Source organism: Geotrypetes seraphini, chromosome 5, assembly GCF_902459505.1.
Source record: "Geotrypetes seraphini chromosome 5, aGeoSer1.1, whole genome shotgun sequence".
Classification (NCBI taxonomy): domain Eukaryota; kingdom Metazoa; phylum Chordata; class Amphibia; order Gymnophiona; family Dermophiidae; genus Geotrypetes; species Geotrypetes seraphini.
Window position 1 is genome coordinate 119,784,489 of NC_047088.1, and position 18,247 is coordinate 119,802,735.

An 18,247-nucleotide genomic window follows, 5' to 3' on the forward strand; every position below is an offset into this window, starting at 1 on the left:
TTTCTCTTCCCAGCTTCCTTTTGTATTTACCATGTATGTCCTTTCTTTACTATAAAAATGGATTTCATCCCCTCTTTCCTTTTGTTTATATTATAATTAATTAAGTGTATGTAATGTTTTTGTCTCCTTATGTATGCATATTTTATTGTACATCGCTTAGAAATCCGATTAAGCGATTGAACAAGCCAATTAATAAACTTGAAACTTAAAAGGAGCCCTTAATTTTCCCCACCACCAAATTTCCTCGTCCCACCCCACCCGGCTACTTTTTCATGCCACCCGGATGGACTGGAGAGTTGTAGGGTTGAGAGTCCATTTGTGAGGTTGAAGAATTATGCAGAGGTTGTCAGCTAGAGAATTCTTCTCCCCTTGAATGTAGACCACCTTCAAGAACAGATTGCGAGCTATCGCCCAAGAACAGATTTTCTGGGCCTCCTGATACAACAGGAGAGAGCCCGTGCCTCCTTGTTTGTTGATTGTCCGTGCAAAGGAGGACTTGAGGGCAAAGAACATTGCTCTGAGTTCTAAGAAATTGATGTGAAATTTCCACTCTCTGGCGGTCCAGAAACCCTGAGTCTGCAGATCATCCATTTGAGCTCCCCAAGCATAAGAGGAAGCGACTGTCGTGATGATCTTGTGATGAGGGGGTAAATGAAAAAGAAGACCTCTGGAAAGATTGGAAGAGGTCATACATCATTGAAGCGACCACAGAAGAGATGATGTCACAGATATATGTTGTGAGAGATGATCCGTTGCTTGAGATGACTGGGAAGCCAGAGTCCACTGAGGAGTGCGAAGATGTAGCCTTGCCAGTGGTTGCTTGGACCACTTCCTGAGAGGAGACAGCCTTGATCAACCAGTCATCCAGGTAAGGGAAAACTTGAAGGCTGTGTGATCGGAGAGAGGCAGCCACCACAATTAGGCACTTCGAGAAGACTGTGGGAGAAGATGCCAGGCCAAAGGGAAGTACCTTGTATTGGTAATGACAACCATTGATTTGGAAATGGAGATACTTTCTGGAAGCCGGATGAATCGGGATATGTGTGTAGGCTTCTTTAAGGTCTAGGGAGCATAGCCAGTCATTCTGATTGAGGAGAGGATAAAGCAGGGAGAGGGATAACATGCTGAATTTCTCCTTGACTAGAAATTTGTTGAGAGCTCTGAGATCCAGAATGGGTCTCAGTCCTCCAGTCTTACATTACATTACATTACATTACGGATTTCTATTCCGCCTATACCTTGCAGTTCAAGGCGGATTACAAAAAGATTTGACTGGACATTTTCCAGTGAAGATACAATTTTTTTTTTTTTTTTTTTTTTGACAGAGGAGAGATAGCTGGATAGATTCCTAAGGGGATTTAGGGGTTGGATAGTAAAATGACAGTGCCGAACTGTGTGATATGGACAAAGAGAATATTGTTAGAGTAGGTAAGATTACCATCTAATTTTTGGGGTCTGTTTGCTTGGAAGGTGTTTAGGTGGGTTATTTGGGGACGTAATATCTTGAGGTAGGTGAAGAATGGTTAAGATATTTGGATGAATTTTTTGAAAAGCAGGGTTTTGATTTCTTTTCGGAATGTTTTGAAGTCGTCCGATGTTGTCAGCAGATTGGAGATGGTATGGTTGAGTTTTGCTGCTTGTGTAGCCAGAAGGTTGTCAAACAATTTCTTGCGTAGTGTGCCTTTGAGTGGGGGAAAGGTAAAAGGGTTTGGGGTTCTTCTGTGTCTTGAGGTGGAGATCTGGTTTAAGCGGTTGTTTAGGTAGGAAGGGGAAGAGCCATGTAACGCTTTGAATAATAGGCAGTAGAATTTGAATTGAATTCGTGCTTGTATGGGTAACCAGTGGGAGTCTAAGAAGGCAGTAGTTATGTGATCATATTTTCTGAGTGAGTAGATCAGTCTGAGGGCGGTGTTTTGTATGGTCTGGAGTCTTTTTATCATAGTGGCTGGACAAGGAAGATAGAGGGAGTTACAGTAGTCCAGCAGACCTAAGACTAGGGATTGGACAATTAGTCTGAATTGTGCTGGGTTGAAGAATTTTCTGATTTTACGTAGATTTCTCATGGTTAGAAAAGCTTTCTGGGTCGTCTTGTTGATTTGGGACTGCATTGTGCAGCATCTGTCTATTATAACTCCTAGGAGTTTTAGTTCGGGTTGTATTGGGTATTTGGTGTTTTTGATTTTCAGTTCTGTGATGGCAGGCGTTTTGGCCTGTTCGAGCAAGAGGAATTTTGTTTTTTCTGAGTTTAGTTTTAGTTTGTGATCCATCATCCATTTTTCTACTGTATCTAAGGTTGTTTCCAGCTTTGTTGTGGTGGTGGTATCTGATGGGTCGAAGGGGAGGAGTATGGTGATGTCGTCTGCGTAGCTGAAGGATGTGACATTTAGGTTATCTAGAGTGGCTCCTAGGGAGGAGAGAAAGAGGTTGAAGAGCATAGGTGAGAGTGGTGATCCTTGTGGAACTCCGCAGGGGTTTGCCCATGGCTCTGATTTTATATCATTGTACTTTACCCTGTAGGTTCTTGATTTGAGTCTTCTTGGGGACTAAAAAGTAACAGGAGTAGAAATCCTTGGCCTCCTGATCGAGGGGAACTTCCTTGATGACATTCAGCAGGAGAAGGGATTGCACCTCCTGCAGGAGAAGGGAGGACTGAGCAGGGTCCAAAGCAGACTCCCTTGGAGGATTGTCTGGTGGAAAAGTCTGAAAATGTAGAGAGTAACCCTGACGAATGATGTTGAGGACCCATAGGTCCGATGTGATGAGTTCCCAACAACTGATGAAAAGCTGAAGATGACCTCCGATGGGCTGAGGCAAAGGTTGAGAAATGTTGAGATTGGCTATGCTCCTGAAAAATAGGTCAAAAAGGCTGTGTAGATTTAGGTGGAACAGCCTGCTGTTTTTGCTGGGGTTGACGGGGTTGCTGCCTCTGCCTCCGAGTTTGAGACTGAGGTGGCTGTTCAGGCTTTGCAGCAAAACGATGCTGATATGAAGACTGTTGTCTGAAAGGGCGAACAGGTGGAGGCTTTTTCTTGTTTTTAACCAAAGTTTTAACCTGGTTTCGTGAGCTAACTTTTGGGTAGTTGTATGTAAAGAAGCTTCAAAAAGTTCATCGCCCAAACAAGGAGCATTAGCAAGGTGATCCTGGTGGTTAACATCACCACAGACATAGCCGCAGCACAAGATGTTAGCTCAAAAGTGTCATAGATAGAGCGTAACATGTATTTGCTAAGCTGTAGCAAGTCAGAAATGTAATTTTGAAAAGCAGGTAATTTGCGATCAGGTATTTACTTCTGAAAAGTGGCCACTTGGGTAACTAAAATTAAGAGAAATGGAAAGCATAATTACCAGATCAGTTGGCAAGCAAGGCATTTTGATATAATCGTTTGCCGAAGCGGTCCATTGCTTTACCATCTCTGCCAGGAGGTACAGAAGCATAGACACTAGCTCCAGCAGATTTTTTAAGTGTGGACTCCACCAGGAGAGACTCATGGGGGAGCTGAGACTTGTCAAAGCCCGGAATGGGTACCACCCTATATAGCAAATCAAGCTTGTGAGGAGCCACAGGGATGGTCAAAGGAGTTTCTAAGTTCTTGTAAAAGGTCTCCCGCAAGATGTCATGAAGGGGAAGATGAAGAAACTCCTTAATCTGCTCATAATCTAATGCATCCAAAAGTTGTTTAGATTTTTTTGAGTCAGCTTCAAGAGGTATAGAAAGCGTCTCTGCCATGTCTTTCAAAAATTTTGAAAAAGAAGACTTATCCATTCGTTGAGAAGGTTCTTGAGAAGATGGAAGTTGAGTCTTCATCTGAAGAGACATCCTCATCAGACAGAACAGGCTCTTCAGAATCACCCCAGAGGTCCAAGTCTCGAGTGGGTGGAATGCGGTGTTGAGCACTGGGTGTCGATGATTCCTTATGTTTCATCTTCCTCAAAGCTTTACCCGATTTGACCAACATCATCTCGGGAGATGTTTGGGAAGATTTTTGTAATGTTGCAATGTTGATGCCGAGGCTGCAACTATTTGGTGCCAATATGGAAGACTCAGACCGGACTCGCACTGAAGGAGCTGGTGTCGCCATAACAAGAGTAAGAACTGTAACTGCTCCCTTAACTCCTCCCGCAGCAGTTCTTGAATTTGCTGCTTTAGGTTGGGCACCGGTACCGCTGGCTTTTTTGCCAGTACCATTGGTGCCGATCTGCGCTCTGGCGATGAAGAGGCCGATGTCGAGGCACTCACCACAATAGGAGCCGATTGTTTCTTAGGTCTCCTCGAGGTCTGCAGGACTTGGCTCACTGCTGAAGTGACCTGGGAGCCCGAAGTGGTGGGGCGGCTTACTCACTGCATGCGACACTGAAGATGAATCCATTGACATCGGATGTTGACTTCGGTGCAGACCCCGATGTCGGCGCTGGTGTCGAATCACCCTCTATAGTGGAACCAAAGAGGAGACATTGTTGAATCAGACGCTTTTTAAAGGTCTTCTTCTGGAGTGAGGAACGAGTGCAAGATTCATCCCTATGCTCCGGCCCCAAACACTGGAGGCACCAGTGATGCGGATCTGTGATGGAAATAGAGCGAGCACACCGTCCGCACTTCTTAAAACCTGTTTGATGGGACATGGAGGGAAAAATGGTCTTGTCAAAATTGAAAGTTGAGGCGCAAGGAGGGAAATAGGCCGAGCCGAGCCGAACTCACGAAAGCGAAAAAGTTAAAAATTTTTATTTTTTTTTACTATAAAAAAGAAAAGAAATACTGACTAAAAAGTCAAAAAATAAGCCGCATGAGCAGGAAGGCAGTGAAAAAATATCAACAGCCATCGATGAAGCGACTTCTTAGCTCCGCGAAAACTAAGAAACTGAGGGACTGCGCACCCTACATCGGGCAGGAAGGCACTCGCACATGTGCGGTTTGGGCTATCGTGAACTTTCTAAAGACTTAAAATGGTGATGCACTTTTAAAGTGGTCCATACCGGGGCTTCGTCAGTGACATCACCCATTCGTGAGAATATGCTGCCTGCTTGTCCTGGGATAAAAAACATTTTCTCTTAAACTAGCACAATAGGTATGAGTTGAAAGACACAAATTTTAATGTAGCCCACTAAGTGGCAACCCACCTTTTACAGCATCTTCTACTGGAAGCCCCACAAAGGCTGCAAAATCATCTGCAGAAATTGAGGTATATGCCTGAGAAACCAATTCGAAGGCTCGTCTCCTGGTTGCATCTAGAGTTGGGATGAAATATAAAATTCATTAAGATTTTTTTTCTCCTGCTAACAGACATTATAATATTAGCCTTCAAAACCACATTTGGAGTCTATGATCTGAATAAACACATCAGCTATCAGGACAACTTCTCATATGGAAAATAAAGTATGATATTAGATGTCTGCAAGTCATTATCTTATCTTCCCATTCTCTCTACTTACCACAGACTTACCAGATCTGAAACTTTATGCTTCCATCCCCACCACTTAGAATCAATTTTAAACATTTCTAACTGTGCCATATATTGCTTTTTGAGTCTATCATCCTTTAGTTTCATATTATGTTCGGGGGTTGTTGTTTTTTTAATTTTTAATTGTCAAAGAGAATTGTATAAACAGTCATTGTTACATAGCACAATCAAATAAACCTCCATGCAAACTAGCATAACTCTGGATCCCCTTGTCTCAAAAGGAAATTATTAAGTTAGTAATTGAGACAGACTTGGTTTTTTCTGTTATATAGAATTTTCTGGACCCCTGTTCATTTGCAAAAGTTGGATAGTTCTAAGTCTAATAGATGCTGGCACCGTCATCTTGATATAGGGACACTGGATCATCTACTGTTCTATTGTCCCTTGATACTTAAATTTTGGAGACCCATATGGGGTCAAATTATTATGATATTGGAAGTTCCATTGTCATATGATGTAGTGTTGTTTGGAACATTATTAATGCCCAAGAGTCCAATCAATGCAAATAAGAATAGATTAGTTCTCATCATGACAGGAGTTGCTATGCAGCTAATTACGAAAAACTGGAAAAATTGGGATAACATAAATTATAGTTTTTGGTGGGAATCCTTATGCCAAATTTTTAAGTTTTAACGTCTGAATTCGTTACAAATGGGACACTATAATACACTGTTCTTCAACCGCCGGTCCACCGACCGGTGCCGGTCTGCAGAAAATTCCTGCCGGTCCACATAGGACCGGCGAGATCGACGAGCTGTAGTCATGGGGAGCCTCTGACAGCATGCTTTCTCTCCTCCCAGCGGCTCTCCTTATTTATTAGCGCAACGATTCAGGAAGACAGCCTTGGGGCTTTTCCTGAGTCATGGTCGTTTCTGATGATGCAATTTCCACTTTCCTCAGAGGCGGTGCGACAAAGGACCCGAGGCTGCCTTCCTGAATCGCTGCACTGGCAAGTAAGGAGAGTTGCAGGGAGGGGAGAAAGCCACTGTTAGAGGCTGGGAAGCTGCTGGGCATGGTAAAACAAAGGGACAGCTGCTACTGGACCTGGAGAGGAAGAAGGAGAGATGCTGCTGGGAGGGGAGGAGGGAAAGGAGTCTGGGAAGCTGCTGGGCAAGGGGGAAAAAAGGGACAGCTGCTACTGGACCTGGAGAGGGAGAAGAAGAGATGCTGCTGGGAGGGGAGGAAGGAAAGGAGTCTGGGAAGCTGCTGGGCAAGGGGGAAAAAAGGGACAGCTGATACTGGATCTGGAGGGAGGGAGAAGGAGAGATGCTGCTGGGAGGGGAGGAGGGAAAAGAGGCTGGGAAGCTGCTGGACAAGGGGAAAAAAAGGAACAGCTGCTACTGGACCTGGAGGGAAGGAGAAGAAGAGATGCTGCTGGGAGGGGAGGAAGGAAAGGAGTCTGGGAAGCTGCTGGGCAAGGGGGAAAAAGGGACAGCTGCTACTGGACCTGGAGGGAGGGAGAAGGAGAGATGCTGCTGGGAGGGGAGGAGGGAAAGGAGTCTGGGACGCTGCTGGGCTAGGGAAAAAAAGGGACAGCTGTTACTGAACCTGAAGGGAAGGAGAAGGAGAGATGCTGCTGGGAGGGGAGGAGGGAAAGGAGTCTGGGAAGCTGCTGGGCAAGGGAAAAAATGGACAGCTGCTACTGGACCTGGAGGGAAGGAGAAGGAGAGATATTGCTGGGAGGGGAGGAACGGAAGAGAGTTACTGCTGGACAGGAGGAGGAGGGAAGGGAGAAGGAAAAAAGGAAGGAAACAGATGGCAGGGAGATTAGAGGAGGGAAAGGGGAGAGACGGGCATGAGAAAGTAGAGAGATTGATGATGGGAAGGGGTCTGATGGTAGATCTGGTGAAGGAGAGATAAAAATGAAGAGAGCGATGAAGCTGGAGTGAATCATGTAAAAAGGAGAGAGTGGGCACAGGCTGGATGGAAAGGGGAGAGGGGCATAGAAAAAAGACAGATACCATATGGAAGGGGTAGAGGACAGACAGTGGATGGAAGGGGCAAATGCTGGACTGAAGAGAGAGAGAAGGCAGATGCTGGAAGGAAGAGAGTGAAAAGAAGATGAAAGCAGAAACCAGAGACGACAAAAGGTAGAAAAATAATTTTATTTCTATTTTGTGATTAGAATATATCAGATTTGAAATATATATCCTGCTAGAGCTGGTGTTAGATATAACTGGGGACTGCAAAGCCCAAGCAGTGCTTCTTTAGCTTCCAGCTGGCTTAGGGCGCTCTCTGACCAGGGGGCAGTTGCCCTAGTTGCACTCCCCTAAAACTATTCCTGTCATGTGTGACTGCAGTATTCTGTTAGCATGATATTTCTGTGTAGCATTCTGTAATAATTTGGCTTTTCAGTTTTCATGATAGTAGAGGGGATATATGTGAAGGGGAAGGGAGACAGAGGTTTTATTGATCCTTGCTCTGTATTATTTGTATTTATAAAATGACAATTGTACAGAATATTGTTTCTTTTTAAACTTTAATAAAATACATTCAATATAAAATCATAACAGGCTTGTGTGGATGGGATCGGATGATTTGCGGGGACCGAGCTCGAAGAAACGAGGTTTTTAAATTTTAGTCCTACTTGGACCCTGCTATGTGTCTAAACAGCGTAGCAAATGTAGACGAGCGAAAAGCTGGTCTAAGTATAGTTTTTCAATGAGCTTTCGGCTTTTGTAGCTAGACGCAGGTTAGGCGTGCATTCCGCTTCCGCGATGATAGTTTTTAGAATGAGCTTGAATATGTTTCCTTTTTAAACTAAACTAAACTAAACCTTAGGTTTGTATACCGCATCATCTCTACATTCGCAAAGCTCGACACGGTTAACAGGAGTTAGGGTAGAAAGGAACTCCAGAAGAGGGAAGGATGAAGAGGAAATTTAGAGGACTAGAATAATCAGAGAGGAAGGAAGAGTTACATTTTTGAGAATAACCAGGTTTTCAGATGTTTACGGAAGAGTTGAGGGAGCTCAGATTCCTAAGAGGGGAGGTAAGGTTGTTCCAGAGCTCAGTGATTCTAAAAGGGAGGGAGGAACCTAGTTTTCCTACAAGGGAGACGTCTTTTAGAGAGGGAAAGGAGAGTTTTAGTTTTTGGGTGGATCTGGTGGAATTGGGGTTAGAGGAATTCCAAGAAAGAGGAATAAAGGGGGGGAGGATGCGTGTAGGATCTTGAAAGTAAGGCAGGCACATTTGAAGTGGACTCTGGAGATTATCGGAAGCCAGTGGAGCTTGGACAAAAGCGGTGAGACGTGGTCGAATTTGCTTTTTGCGAAAATAAGCTTAGCAGCGGCATTCTGAATCCGCTGGAGTCTTCGAAGGTTTTTCTTTGTTAGGCTTAGGTAGATAGAGTTGCAATAGTCCAGTCTGGAAAGGATGGTGGATTGGACAAGAACGGCAAAGTGTTTTTGATCGAAACAGGTTCTCACTTTCCTCAGCATGTGAAAGTTGAAGAAACATTTTTTTATTAGGGAGTTGAGGTGATCACTGAAGGAAAGTGTAGAGTCAATGATGACTCCCAGAATTTTACTTGAGTATTTAAGATGCAGAGTGGGGCCAGAAGACAGAGAGATGGCAGTGGGCAGTTGGTCCAATTTTGGGCCGAGCCAGAGAAGTTTTGTTTTGGATTCGTTCAGTTTCATCTGCACAGTGTGGGCCCAGGATTGAAGGTTCGATATACATGAGGATATGTTCGTAGAGAGGTTGGTGAGGTTCCGGTCGGTCTCAAGGAGGACAAAGATGTCATCTGCGTAAGTGTAAAGTGTTTCAAGGGGGGAGAGATGGAGGAGTTTAAGGGAGGCAAAACCAAAGTGGAATTGTCCAATCAGAATGGTGCACAAAAAAGTGTGTTTCAACTCATCTGATGAATTCAATCTCTTTATTTATCCAAAGTAACTCAATGACTCGACATGTACACTTTTTTGTGCACCAATCTGATTGGACAATTCCACTTTGGTTTTGCCTTTTTGAGTTTTGTGGATTTGTTTCCCCTGTTCTTGTGTAGGGAGTTTAAGGGAGGACATATAAATGTTGAAAAGGATAGGGGAGAGAGGTGAGCCTTGTGGGACTCCATAGATCGGGTTCCAGGGGGAGGAAGACGTGCCCTTCATGTTGACTGTGTAGGAGCGGAAGCATAAGAACTTCGAGAACCAGTCAAGGACTGTGGAATTAATGCCTATCTCGGTGAGTTGGTAAAGTAGGATATCATGATGGATGACATTAAAAGCTGCAGAGAGGTCGAATTGAAGAAGGACAGCGAACTTGTTGCGAGAATGGAGATGTTGAACTTTTGAGATTAAGGAGGTCAGAAGGGATTCGGTGCTGAAGTTGGGACGGAAGCCGTATTGGTAGGGTAGCAGATTGGTGAATTTTTCAAGGTAGGAAGATAGTTGAGTGGATATGATGGATTCTAGCATCTTGGTAAGGAGAGGAATATTTGCTATTGGGCGGTAGCTGGAAGGTGTAGAGGGGTCTAGATCAGGTTTTTTCAGTAGTGGGGTTAAGGAGATATGGCCCATTTCTGGGGAGAATAGACCCGAATGGAGGGCGGAATTTATGAGAATGGTAAGAGATGAGATGGCTTGAGGGGGAGTGTTCTCGTAAAGGTAGGCGGGGAATGGATCCAAGGTACAATTGCAGGATTTCAATTTGAGGCAGAGATTATGGACCAGGGATTCAGAAACAAGTTCAAAGGAAGACCAGGATCTGTCAGCTGGGATAGGGTAGGAGTCTGTAAGGATAGGGTTGGGGGTCGATTAGAATCAGAGATTTGTAGGAGATTGCAGGAGGGAAGGAGCGCCTCAAGGTGGAGACCTTGTCGCTGAAGAACTTTGCCAGAGAATCGGCTGAGGGGGAGGAGGGGAGGATGGAGGCATTTTTGGAGGTTAAGGAACACCAGATGTTAAATAATGTGCTAGTCTGGTTGTTGGATTTGTAGATTTTGTCACAGTAGAAGTTTTTCCTTGCTTTTTTTAGAACAGTATTGTAGAATTTAATATTGACCCTCCAGGAGTGTCTCTCTGTAGGGGATTTAGATTTTTTCCATTTTCATTCCAGAGCTCAGCATTTCTGTTTTAGTTCTCTGTGGTATGGGAGGTACCAAGGGGCCTTGTGGGAATAGGAGATGGTTTTAGTGGAGAGAGGGGCGAAGGAAAAGAAGGTGCTCTCGGAGAGGGCGACCCAGTTTTGCCAGTTTGTTTCTGGTTCTGCAGTTTAGGGGTGGGGGAGAATTTGTCAAGAAAATTGGTCCAGAATAGATTGCTCGAGATTTTTTTGCGGAAGGTGATAGAAGTTGAGGTGCAGGATGGGGGCCCAAAATGTGACATGAAGATTGGGAGACAGAAAGCCCCTAGGAAGTGATCGGACCAGGGAACGATTTCCCAGTGAATGTCAGTGGTTGAGGTTTTGTGAATAGTGAGATCCAGAAAACTGATGAGGTCTAGTGTGTGGCCTTTTTTGTGGGTAGGGGAGAGAGTGGGAGGGGGAAAGCCTAAAGAGGAGAGGAAGCTATTAAATTCGGATGCGTCCTTGCTGGTGACATCGTCAAGGTGGAGATTGATGTCTCCGATGATCAGTAATCTTTGAAATTTGAGGAAGGCGTTTGTTATGGTTTCAAAGACGAGTTCTGAGGAATTATTCCAAGGGGTAGGTGGGCGGTATAGGAGCAGGATACCCAGTGGATGAGGGTGGTACTCATTGTTAACTGAGGCTAGCATGTACTCTAAAGAGAGGCTGCCCTTTTCAAGGAGCTAGACATCGAAGAATGATTTGAAAAGGAGAGCCAGGCCACCTCCTTTTCGGTTAGTTCTGGGAAAGAGGCCTTGGTAGCCGTGGGAGCAAAGTTCGTTTTGAGTAATTTGGTCATCTTTTGTGATCCAAGATTCTGTGATGAATAGGAATCCAGGGTCAGAATCCTCGAGTAGGTCCTTCAAGATTTGAATCTTATTTCAAGCGGATCTGGCATTGCAATAAAGTGTCGGGACTGGGGTGAGAGAATCAGAGGCAGGGTCGGAGAGAGTGGAAGCGGGGACAGGTTTTAGGGAGGCGTAGTTGACTTTACGATGGTTTTTATAGGATGGGTGGTGTTTGGGGCGTATCAGCGTGGGGATTCTCCCTCTTAATAGATTTAATAAGCCAACATATCAATAGAGCACATCAATATAAACATATTTCATGGAAAACATAGTACTTTTCTGCCCAAACAGTAATATGATTTACTCATTACACCACCTTTGGCTTTCCTGCTTAAAAAGAACCCCCTTTTTTCTCAACAAACAGTGAAAGCAAAGAAAGAACATGAAAAACATATCATTATTGCACACATTACTTCATTTCTCAGCGCTTAAAAAGAGAAAATCCAGATAAAGACCTTAACATGCATTTTCCCTCATTGCAAAATGGAGCTCTTCAGCTTCACAAAGCTGACCTCATTGTGAGATCATTAAGCTGCACCTTCAAGGTAGTATGCCACAATTAAAAGATGTGCTGGGTGTTGAACTCACAAACTCTACAGCTTCTACTCAGGTGGAACTCGCTGCCCTTTCATATCATACTTGACTGACCTGCCTATGTATCATATGCTTAGGAATGATATTACAGTTACTAGAAAGAAAGCATTTCTGGCTCACCAGGTTAATGCGCCTTGTTTGTCTTCTCAAGCACCCCGGTTTGAATCCCACCTTCACTAATTTTAACAGCTTCCTATTAGCTGTTATAACAGGGTCTAGATGGGGGACTTTGGCATTTTTATCAGTGCATTTCCTTTTCCAGGCAACCATATTTTCTCCTTCCCATGGCTGTCCTCTGCCAGGAAGATACTATTGGTGGCTCACCAGATTAATGCGCCTAGTCTGTCTTCTCAAACACCCTGGTTCAAATCCCCCCCATCAGCATCCTAAAAGCTTCCTATTAGCTCTCAAAAGAGCATATATTATATATATAATAAAATGCTAAACGTGCATGCGCACTCTTACCGCGTGCTTCCCTGATCCCTGATCTGTCGAGCTGTGGCCGCAGGAGTGCGCATGCGCGCTTAGGGGTTTTTTTCCCCCTGTAAGACAGTTCGTCTTCGGTGGTGGCATCTTCACCCCCCACCCCGGCACATCTGAACCCCCGTTCAGCCTCCCATCCGGTCGCTCCCACCGTAGTCTGACCCTCCCATCCGACTCTCCCTTCCCACGGTCTGCCGGCTCCCTTAGTCCCTTGCCGCCGCCCTTCTTTCCTTTCCGCGGTCCCAGCACTCTAAACACGCTGCTTCGCGGCCTTCTACTGCCCTGATTTGCTCTGCCCGTCTCTTGATGATGTCATCAGGGAAATGGCAGAGCAAATCAGGGCAGTTGAAGGCCACGAAGCAGCGTGTTTAGAGTGCTGCGGCCGCTGCTGGAGTTAGGTTTGTCGGGACCACGGGAAGGGAAGGGGCGGCAAGGTTCTAAGGGAGCTGGCCAGACCGCGGGGACAGTGTGCGGCAGCTTCAACAGTGTGTAGGCGGGCGGCATGTGAAGGAGTTTGAGCGGTGGTGGAAGTTTCGCTCAGAGAAACGGCTGGAGGGTATCGTGCCGTTGCTTCAGGTGTCCCATGTAGGTAAAAATTCTCAAAGGAGGGGGAGAGGGAAAGGGGACTGTTTTGGGGGAGGGGTGTGCTGGAAGGCAGACAGCTTTGCTTGGGGGGGGAGACAGAAGGGGGGCCACGGAGAGACAGGGAGGAACTGGAGGGGGAGAGGGAAAGGGGGCTGCTTTGGGGGAGGAGTGTGCTGGGAGGCAGACAGCTTTGCTTGGGGGAGGGGAGACAGAAGTGGGCCACGGAGAGACAGTCAGGGAGGAACTGGAGGGGGAGAGGGAAAGAGGGCTGCTTTCTAGCACCCGTTAATGTAACGGGCTTAAACACTAGTGTATATATATATATATATATATATATATATATATATATATGGTGGACTTTGCTGTTTTTCAACAGCAGTTTGCGGGCACTTTTATTTACATCTTGCCATGGCTAACATATCCTAAGCTGTGATGGGAGGAAACCTCTCTCCAGTCTGAAAAAAGCCATTAGTGGCTCCCCAGGTTAATGCGCCTAGTCTGTCTTCTCAAACACTCCGGTTCGAAACCCACCCTCACCTTCCCTCTTTTTCACAGCATCCTAACAGCTCTCATAAGTGGTGAACTTTGTTGTTTATCCCAAGACAAGCAGGCAGCATATTCTCTACATGTGGGTGACGTCACCGACAGAGCCCCCAGCGGACGTTTTCACAAGCAGACTTGCTTGAAGACCTTCAAGCTTGCGATTGGCCCGCGCATGCGCGCGTGCCCCTCCTGCCCGGTCTAGGGCATGCATCTCCTCAGTGTGGCCTCAGTTCTATGTTTTCCACGGAGCCAGAAGCACTGCTCCCTTGCTTTGCGCGATCTCGTTGTCCCTCTTGCACCACGGCTTTTTTTGTTATTTTCGATTGAGTCGCTGTGCTCGCTTCTTTATTTTCCTTTCTTTTTCATTTTTTCAGTTCGTGTATTTTTGACTGGGTTCCTAGTCTTACTCTGGCCACCTGGCCTCGCGGGGCCGCAGCTGTTTTTTCTTCTTATGTCCCGGCCTTGTTCTGGGTTTAAAAACTGTACTAAGTGCAACCAGGTTTATCTCCATCACCGACCCTCATCGTTGGTGTGTGGAGTGCCTGGGGAAAGAGCACCGCGCTGAGTCGTGTCCCTGTTGTGCAACTTTGCAACCGTGGGCTCTTCGTAGGAGGGTGGCCAAGATTCTCCAACTCTTTGGCCCCATGGATCCTGTGGGACAGGCCTCGAGCTCGGCCTCAGTGCCTTCATTGGGTGCCTCGGCCTCAAAATCCCCGTCAGCCTTGAAGGCTCCTCCTGCTACTCCGGCCTCGGGTAAGACTCCTCTTTCCTCCTCAGGTGTGCCGGCAAAGAAGCCTACCTCGGAGTCTCATGTCAATGCCGCCTCGTTGGCATCTTCGAGACATCACTCTAAGCGTACCTCCTCATGCAGGGAATACTCTTCCTCAAGGTCGCCTACGAAGGAGCGCACTGCTGCACCTAAAACCCAACCACCTTTGGTCTCGGTGCCTATGTTCGAGGACATGCTTAAGGCTATACTTACCACGCAGCTTTCCTCGGTGGTGAGCCAACTGGTCCCGACTTAGACGCCTCTGACCTCGGTCTTGACCCAGTCTCAGTCTGACCAGCCTGAGCATCCCCTCGTATCTCGAGACTTGCTGGGTTCCCTCAAGCGATTCTTCCTCCCCCGAGTCACCTGTGACTTTTCGGAGTCCAGGCCTGGGGCCCGTTTTTCACCCACTACTATGTCACAGCTTGCCCCTCCTAAAAAGCCCCGGTTTTCTCCGCCCCTTCGGGGCAGGTCTCCAACCACAAAACCTTCCAGGCACACACTTGTCCTCGAGTTGGACTTTAATGTGGGTTCCCCATCGAGGCTGCTGCCCGCCTCTAAGAGGTCTTTTTCGAAACTGGTGGAGGAATTTTCCTTTGCCCCATCTTCGCCGAGGCTTCGCCAGATGTTTCCTCGGACCCCGGGGTCTTCCCCGGTCCATCTTGCACGGGGTCGTTCCTCGACGCCCCCCAGACACCTTAGTCGAGCCTCTTCGGTCCCCAATTCACGGGACTCTGAGGCCCCGGCTTATTATTCGAGGGAAATTTCTCCCTCTTTCTCGGCTGCCCCCAGATCTCGCTCGGGGTCTCCTCAGGGGGATGAGTCTTCTTCTCAAAACTCCTCCTTTGCTCATTTCATCTCTGACATGGGTAGGGCCTTGAACTTGGACCGCCAGTCTGAGTCCCATTATACCCAGGAATACCTGGCGGAAATGGGTGTCGATCATTCGCCCCTTGAGGCATTACGATTACCATTTCACCAGGTTCTTCGGAAGACTTTTCTCCGGAACCTGGGACCCCATATGCGGTCACAGCCATTCCCTCCAAGTTGGAGTCCCATTACCGGATGATCCCGGTTAAGAGGTTTGAAAGTTCTCAGCTTTCTCACCAATCCTTGGTGGTCTTCCTTGAAGAAGTCTAACCCCTCGAAGGTTTACGCTGCCGTCCCTCCGGGCAGGGAGGGCCATACAATGGTCAAATTTGGTCGCCACCCTTATCAAAACTCAATGATGGCGAATCGTGTCCTCAACTATAATTTTATCTTCACGTCCTACCTCCGGTTCTGTGTGGATACCCTCCGCTCGTTCCGGGAAGCTGTGCCGGATTCTCGGCGTCAGGAGTTTCGTCTCCTCGAGGAGACCCTCTCCCAGCTCCGCCTTTGTTTCAGGCGACCTACGACGCCTTTCGAGTTGTCATCGAGGGTCACGGCCTTTGCGATCGCTATGCGTCGCCTAGCCTGGCTTCGCATTGTGGATATGGATCCCAATCTACAGGATTGTCTTGCCAATCTCCCATGTGTGGGTCATGAGCTCTTCGATGATCCCATCGAAGCGGCCACAAAGCGCCTCTCAGACCATGAACGGTCCTTTGCCTCTCTGGTGAAACTTAAACTGAAGGCCCCTCCAGTTCGGCAATACAAAATTCCTCTCCGGAGGTACCCACAGAAATCTTCTCTTGCTTTCTCTCAGCCTCCTTCGAAGCAGCCGCAGCAATAGAAGCAGCGTCAAACTAAGGCCTAGCCGCCTGCTCCGGCGAACACTGGGCCGTCTTTTTGACATTTTCGGTCCGAACCTTAGGGCTCCCCTCCTCCTGGAGCCTTCCCCCTCCCCATCAGGGGTCGTCTCCATCATTTCTATGCCCAGTGGGAAAGTCTTATCACCGAAAGTTGTGTGCTTTCTATCATCCGGGATGGGTACTCCCTTCACTTCAGTCACGTACCCCCGGACCTGCCCCCAAGAGAGTTTCCCTTCTACTCGGCTTCAGCTGCCTCTCTTTCTGAAGGAAGCTCAGGCCCTTCTTCGCCTACGGACGGTTGAGGAGGTTCCCCCGGACCAGTGGAACACCGGATTTTATTCCCGGTACTTTCTGAAACCCAAGAAGACGGGGGATCTGTGCCCGATCCTGGACCTCCGTGCTCTGAACAAGTTTCTAGTCAGGGAACGGTTCAAAATGCTCACCCTTCCTACGTTGTACCCCCTCTTGGACGAGGGGGACTGGCAATGCTCGCTGGACCTCAAAGAGGCGTACACGCACATTCCGATACACCCGGCCTCTCCCCGGTATCTGAGATTCCGGGTGGGGGATCTCCATTAGAGAATGACACGGTGAAAAAATTGGTCCCCGTCACCGCCCCGTCCCCGTCTCACCATCCCCGTCACCGCCCCGTCCCCGTCTCACCATCCCCGTCACCGCCCCGTCCCCGTCTCACCATCCTCTTCACCGCCCCGTCACCGCCACTGCCACCCCATTCACCGCCCCGTCACCGCCACTGCAATCCCATTCACTTTTCTTTATTTACGTATAAAGGAAACATTCTTTAAAACTTTAAAACTTAGTTAAATATTAGTTAATAACTATACAAAAACAAAACACGCAGAGAAAAAATTAATTAATATAAATTCTCAAAACTGACACATTTTGATCACTAAATTTAAAATAGTTATTTTTCATACAGTTTTTCAATCACTAATCTTCCACCACCCCTGGGGCTAGCAATGCAAAAACAAACACGACATGTACTTTAAATGCTGCCGTGATTAGCATAGTGACCGCGGCTACGGCTGCAAGTCTCCCCTCCCCCCAGCGATCACGGCAGGAGGGCACCCAACCCCTCCTGTAGACCCCCCCAACGGCCCTCCCGACAATCGCAGCAGAAGGGTACCCAACCCCTCCTGCCGGTCCTCCCAATGGCCTCCCCTAAGATCGCCGGCAGGAGGGTACCCAACCCCTCCTGCTGGACCCCCCCCCAACGAACCCTCCCACCCCGGAACCCCCTTAGTCTTACTTTCCAAGTTGGACCGGACGGCTCCTCACACGTATGGCCAGCAGGCTTGCCTCCGTCCAAATGAGGCGGGCCCGCCCCTACCCTGCCCAACCCACAGGATCCTAGGGCCTGATTGGTCTAGGCACCTAAAGCCACTCCCGCTATAGGAGGGGCCTTAGGTGCTTGGGCCAATCAGGCCCTAGGATCCTGTGGGTTAGGCAGGGGAGGGGAGGGGCGGGCCCGCCTCATTTGGACGGAGGCAGGCCTGCTGGTCAGACGAGCGAGGAGCTGTCCGGTCCAACTTGGAAAGTAAGACTAAGGGGGTTCCGGGGTGGGAGGGTTCGTTGGGGGGGGGTCCAGCAGGAGGGGTTGGGTACCCTCCTGCCGGCGATCTTAGGGGAGGCCATTGGGAGGCAGGGGAGGGGAGGGGCGGGCCCGCCTCATTTGGACGGAGGCAGGCCTGCTGGCCAGACGAGCGAGGAGCTGTCCGGTCCAACTTGGAAAGTAAGACTAAGGGGGTTCCGGGGTGGGAGGGTTCGTTGGGGGGGGGGTCCAGCAGGAGGGGTTGGGTACCCTCCTGCCGGCGATCTTAGGGGAGGCCATTGGGAGGCAGGGGAGGGGAGGGGCGGGCCCGCCTCATTTGGACGGAGGCAGGCCTGCTGGCCAGACGAGCGAGGAGCTGTCCGGTCCAACTTGGAAAGTAAGACTAAGGGGGTTCCGGGGTGGGAGGGTTCGTTGGGGGGGGGGGTCCAGCAGGAGGGGTTGGGTACCCTCCTGCCGGCGATCTTAGGGGAGGCCATTGGGAGGACCGGCAGGAGGGGTTGGGTACCCTTCTGCTGCGATTGGCAGGAAGGGTTGATCTGACAAATGAGGAGCACGGTGAAACACAGGTAAATAGCGGTTCCTAGAAGGGGGTACATTGGC

At 48.1% G+C, this 18,247-nt stretch overlaps 1 protein-coding gene across 5 annotated transcripts in view; it reads right to left on the reverse strand.

Annotated features, from left to right (window-relative positions):
- The window catches only part of COPS8 (COP9 signalosome subunit 8), a 430,770-nt gene that overhangs the window by 49,134 nt on the left and 363,389 nt on the right, over positions 1-18,247 (reverse strand). For all 5 annotated transcript variants that reach the window (XM_033944267.1, XM_033944269.1, XM_033944270.1 and 2 more), the window contains one exon: positions 5,116-5,223. In XM_033944267.1, the coding sequence (XP_033800158.1) occupies positions 5,116-5,223 (108 nt within the window). The remainder of the gene's footprint in view (positions 1-5,115; positions 5,224-18,247) is intronic.